A 6,189-nucleotide genomic window follows, 5' to 3' on the forward strand; every position below is an offset into this window, starting at 1 on the left:
GTGTGGGTGTAGGTTTGGGTGTTGGTGTGGGGATGGGTGTGCGTGTGGATGGGTGTTGGTGTTGGTGTGGGTGTGGGTGAGGGTCAGGGTGTGGGTGTGGGTGTGGGTGTGGATTGGTGTGGGTGTTTGTGTGGATGTGGGTGTGGGTGTGGGTGTGGATGTGGATTGGTGTGGGTGTGGGTGTGGGTGTGGGTGTGGATGGGTGTGTGTGTGGTATAGGTGTGGGTGTGGATGGGTGTTGGTGTTAGTGTTGGTGTGGGTGGTGGTTGGCGGGTGTGGGTGTGGGTGTGGGTGTAGGTGTAGGTGTTGGTGTGTGTGTGTTGGGGGGGGGGGGGGGTGGATTGGTGTGGGTGTGGGTGTGGGTGTGGAAGCGTGTGGGTGGTGGATGGTAGGTGTTGAGTTGTGGGTGTGAGTGTGGGTGTGGGTGTAGGTGTGGGTGTTGGTGTGGGGATTGGTGTGCGTGTGGATGGATGTTGGTGTTGGTGTGGGTGTTGGTGTTGGTGTGGGTGTGGGTGTGGGTGTGGGTGTGGGTGTGGGTGTGGGTGTGGGTATTGGTGTAGGTGTAGGTGTGGGTGTGTGGGTATGGGTGTAGGTGTGTGTGTGGATGTGGATTGGTGTGGGTGTGGGTGTGGGTGTGGGTGTTGATGGGTGTGTGTGTGGTATAGGTGTGGGTGTGGATGGGTGTTGGTGTTAGTGTTGGTGTGGGTGGTGGTTGGCGGGTGTGGGTGTGGGTGTGGGTGTAGGTGTAGGTGTTGGTGTGTGTGTGTTGGGGGGGGGGGGGGGGTGGATTGGTGTGGGTGTGGGTGTGGGTGTGGAAGCGTGTGGGTGGTGGATGGTAGGTGTTGAGTTGTGGGTGTGAGTGTGGGTGTGGGTGTAGGTGTGGGTGTTGGTGTGGGGATTGGTGTGCGTGTGGATGGATGTTGGTGTTGGTGTGGGTGTTGGTGTTGGTGTGGGTGTGGGTGTGGGTGTGGGTGTGGGTGTGGGTGTGGGTATTGGTGTAGGTGTAGGTGTGGGTGTGTGGGTATGGGTGTAGGTGTCTGTGTGGATGTGGATTGGTGTGGGTGTGGGTGTCGGTGTGGGTGTGGGTGTGTGGGGGTGTGTGGGAGTGGGTGTGGGTGTGGGTGTGGGTGTGGGTATGGGTGTTGATGTGGGTGTTGGTGTGGGTGTGGGTGTGGGTGTGGGTGTTGGTGTGGGTGTGGGTGTGGGTGTGGGTGTTGGTGTGGGTGGGTGTGGGTGTGAGTGTGGGTTGGTGTGGGTGTGGGTGTTGGTGTGCGTGTTGGTGTTGGGATTGGTGTGCGTGTGGATGGGTGTGGGTGTGGGTGTGGGTGTGGGTGTGGATGGGTGTGTGTGGGAGTATAGGTGTGGGTGTGGATGGGTGTTGGTGTTGGTGTTGGTGTGGGTGGTGGTTGGCGGGTGTGGGTGTGGGTGTGTGGGTGTTGGTGTGGATGGGTGTGGATGGGTGTATGCTATCTATTTAATTCATGTTATCACCTGCTACATCCACAGTTGACATATCAATAGCTTTCAAGGCATACAGCGACCTGTGACAATCTTTAGTAATCTCGCCTACCCACATGTGCAGAGACGCCATCTCTATATTATAATATGTGTACAATTATTAGTCCTCACCGAATTAGATATTATAAGATCAATACGAATGTTAACAAATCATATGTTATGAACTCAAGGCAGGTAATGTGGGAACTGCTATAAATAATCTCGATACCACGTGAGCACAAGACATGAGACTTCCTTTATATACAATGTACATGTATTAAGTACACATGCTTGACATACTCAAGCTATGACGCCGTGTCTAGATATAATATCAAGTATCCTGGGGATTTTCTATCTACTACAGACAGGTAGATTCCCGAGGAGAAACGAGCCTGTAACAGCTTTGGGACTTCTCTGGAATTCAACGTCCGGGTTTGTACAATGGATCAACTGTCACCGACCCGTTTAACTCTTCTGGTTGGCTTTTAAGGCCTGATATTACATCGCCTCACTTGGGTTCACCGTAGCTCTGCACGCACTGCTGTTTGTTGGTGATTAAAGCCAGTAAAAATTGTCGATTGAATTATGTAGTCCAGAACAGAAACCTCGTTGTGTATTATCAGTGGTAAAGTGTGTCTAGGCTCAATAAAATAATGTTTGCGTGACGTGGGTTTGAAGTCGCTTTTAACAGTGATTCATGTATACCACAGCGCGCCAGCTTAACGTGGGAGGAAAGCCCGTAGTGACGGAGGTCATACACGTTTGCAAGTCGGTTGGAAGCCACGAAAACGGGAATGTCGCCGACAAATCAACAAACACAAATGCACGAATTTGGGATTTGAACCCACTAACCGTGGACCGAGGTCTCTGTTCACTGAAGACGGTGTGTCAGGCTATTTGGCCTGCCTTGCACACTCGATGGTAGGATAGTAAGAGGCGACTGAAGGCGACTCGCTGACTTGGTTGATGCACAATATATCAATCACTGGGTCCGGTCTTGATAATTTACAGACCGCCGTCATATAGCTGGAATATTGCTGAGTGCGGCGTTAAACAACAAACAAACAATACAGATACGGTTTTTAAAGGGGTTTCAAATTTCAATTATTTGATAAGGGTAAACATCTAAATTATAATAAAAATCTACCAGCACATGATTCCAAGTCCTAAGTTGTGTACAACTTGATACAATGTGTAGATAGTTTCTAACCAAAGGTATAGCATTTTAAGACACCATTAGACGCGTCATATTGTAATGTACTATATATTATATAGATAGGAATATATCTGTTCATGTTTCGATTGAGCATAAATGTCATTAGTAAGCATATCCTGTGTCGAGATCACAGTGTGTGCTTTTCGCCAGATTGAATAATCGCCCCCATTATACACACGAAGAGAAACATTTCGTCACATGATTCCTTTTCGCAAATTATGTCCAATATCTACACTAAAAAACGCTGTTATTTGAGCACTACTTGCAAAGGTATTAGTGAGAACTTATCTCAGCATCCAGGTGGGGGCCACCAGAAATAGTTCACACATGTACCCACATTGGGAATAGAGCCGGGGCCTCGGCGTGAGTAGCGAACACTTTCAACTCTAGGCTAGCCCCACCGTTTGGCTCCGAATAATTGCAAAGATTGTAAAATTACTTCCCATTGACTAACTAATAGTCATAGAGTGGAGGGGGACCAGCCGTCCAAGGCGCCACGATTCGCTGTGCAGAGTTGCGTCCCTTGGGCACGCCAGAAACCTATGATTGTGGGTTCGAATCCTGCTTTGCTCTGATTATGTTTCTAGGTTTGTCAGCATACCCGTGTTCGTGGGTTTCACCGAAGTGGTAAACGTCTGAGACCTGCATCTCTTCGGGCTTTCCTCCCACATTAAGCTGACACGCCGCGATATAACTTGAATACTGTTTAAAGCCGCGTTAAACCCAACTCACTTGCTCGTTTCAGCTCACAGCCGTTTTCGTTAGTTTCACCAAAAATATGATGCTTTCTACATTAAGAACAAATATTACAATCCGAAAACGTAGTACTCGTTGTAATGTATATTAGTACGTCAAGCATTACAACCACTTACTTATGTAAACGTCTGAGACCTGCATCATTTTGGGCTTTCCCCCCCACATTAAGCCGCCACGCCGTGATAAAACTGTAATACTGTTAAAAGTGGCGTTCAACCCAACTCACTCACTCACTCACTCAATCATAGAGTGGAACGAAAGCTGCATTTGGATGTAAATCGTCAATGCTAAGCTATTGAACTTTCACAGTTGTTGGTTGCGATATAATTTTGCGACAAATCCCTAGTCTAACTGGTTGATGCTGAGGCTATTTTTGGATTAGATCAAGGGTTATTTGTACATAATAACCGGTTTGAGTAATGACTCGTGATGGAGTTTGTGTGCGGTATGGAGTCAATGAGCAAGATGGAGCTTGTGAACGCGATGGAGTTACTGAGCAGGAAGGAGTTTGTGAGAGGGATGGAGTTAGTGCGCAGGATGATGTTTGTGAGCGGGATGATGTTTGTGAGCGGGGTGGTGTTTGTGAGTGGGATGATGTTTGTGAGCGGGATGGAGTTTGTGAGAGGGATGGAGTTTGTGAGAGGGATTGAGTTAGTGCGCAGGATGATGTTTGTGAGAGGGATGATGTTTGTGAGCGGGGTGGTGTTTGTGAGTGGGATGATGTTTGTGAGCGGGATGGAGTTTGTGAGAGGGATGGAGTTTGTGAGAGGGATTGAGTCAGTGAGCGAGATGGTGTTTGTGAGAGGGATGATGTTTGTGAGCGAGGTGGAGTTTGTGAGTAGGATGGAGTCAGTGAGCGGGATGGAGTTTGTGAGCGGGATGGTGTTTGTGAGAGGGATGATGTTTGTGAGCGGGGTGGAGTTTGTGAGAGGGATGGAGTCAGTGAGCGGGATGGTGTTTGTGAGAGGGATGGTCTTTGTGAGAGGGATGGAGTTTGTGAGAGGGATGGAGTCAGTGAGCGGGATGGTGTTTGTGAGAGGGATGATGTTTGTGAGCGGGATGGAGTCAGTGAGCGGGATGGTGTTTGTGAGAGGGATGGTCTTTGTGAGAGGGATGGAGTTTGTGAGAGGGATGGAGTCAGTGAGCGGGATGGTGTTTGTGAGAGGGATGATGTTTGTGAGCGGGGTGGAGTTTGTGAGAGGGATGGAGTCAGTGAGCGGGATGGTGTTTGTGAGCGGGATGGTCTTTGTGAGAGGGATGGAGTTTGTGAGCGGGATGGAGTTTGTGAGAGGGATGGAGTCAGTGAGCGGATGGTCTTTGTGAGAGGGATGGAGTTTGTGAGCGGGATGGAGTTTGTGAGCGGGATGGTGTTTGTGAGAGGGATGATGTTTGTGAGCGGGGTGGTGTTTGTGAGTAGGATGGAGTCAGTGAGCGGGATGGTGTTTGTGAGAGGGATGGAGTTTGTGAGCGGGATGGGGCCAATGAGCAGGATGGGTTTTATGAGTGGGATAGAGTTAGTGAGCGGGATGGAGTCTGAAACGTCACGACAAAGAATGACATGTATGGACAAGGAGCGCGCCATCTGTGAAAGATGTCACACATCAGGAAGGGCACATATAACACACGAACCAAGATACTGTTGAGCTACTCTGCCCCGGAATTACCACAGGGCCAAATGAACATTTATGAATCTGGACAAACACAATAACCGATTGACTGCTGGGTTTTTTCACAACACTCTAGCTGCTTCTCGACGTTTTGTAAAAAATAGAGTCAGGGACGATTCACAAAACAGAAGTATAGAAATTCAGATCCAATTTTTATTTCTGATACATTTACATTTGTCTACTTTATGATTGCGGATTCAAAAAAGCTAATAGCTCTACGCCTGGAAATTAGTTCAGCACGACATAATCAAAATGACACAATGGTAGGTTTTCAAAATGAATCAATTGAATCCGTACATATATTATGGCTCTTTCCCAACACCATGTCATTCAATACCACTGTCAAGGTGATTGATGTTGCACACACTGTACATGAAGCATAACACCCATGACATGTCCAGAGAACACATATTAGTCGTGAACATTTCAGATACACATTGCTCAACACAGGCAGCATGCACATCACAAAGCATTATCGTGGCATATTGTAGAATGCCTGAAGCGTTAAGATGTAACTGTAAATATCCGGATTAGAATGGGTTTTCAGCAACCCATGCTTGCTGAAAGAGGCGACTATACTTATATGGGGCTAATAACGGAATCGGGTGGTCAGGCATGTTGACTTGGTTGACGCATGTGATCGATTCCAATTGTGTGGATCGATGCTCATGATGTCAATCAATGGATTATTTGGTTCATACTCGATTTTCTACAGACCGCAGTCATATAGCTGGACTACTGCTGTGTCCGGCGTTAAACAACAAACAAACAAATAGAAACGTCAGGGATGTCATGTTGGGAAATTGGACGTTACGTCAACTTGGAGGTAACCATACTGTTGTTTCAAGATAAGTGCAGAAATACTGACGGACAAATGAAAGTACGGCCAGGCCACACCCAGGTCAGCCTTGCAAGGCATCCAGGAGAGAAGATTATTTAGGCTCGTAAGGCGACGTCCATTTGAAAACAGAATAGCTTTAACGGCACAGTTGCCGCGAGGCAGAGCCATTTCAATCAGAAATATCAGAAATCGTCTGAAAGCAGTTGGATACA

The 6,189-nt window shown here is 47.8% G+C and overlaps 1 protein-coding gene across 1 annotated transcript; it reads left to right on the forward strand.

The window, feature by feature from the left end:
* The first annotated feature begins 3,898 nt into the window (after positions 1–3,898).
* LOC139472625 (seminal vesicle major clotting proteins-like) lies at positions 3,899–4,792 on the forward strand. Its single transcript, XM_071255092.1, has one exon. It carries the CDS (start codon positions 3,899–3,901, stop codon positions 4,790–4,792), a length of 894 nt encoding a protein of 297 aa, XP_071111193.1.
* Positions 4,793–6,189: the final 1,397 nt, after the last annotated feature.

This window comes from Haliotis cracherodii, unplaced genomic scaffold (genome assembly GCF_022045235.1).
Source record: "Haliotis cracherodii isolate W230 unplaced genomic scaffold, xgHalCrac1.p SCAF_25, whole genome shotgun sequence".
Classification (NCBI taxonomy): domain Eukaryota; kingdom Metazoa; phylum Mollusca; class Gastropoda; order Lepetellida; family Haliotidae; genus Haliotis; species Haliotis cracherodii.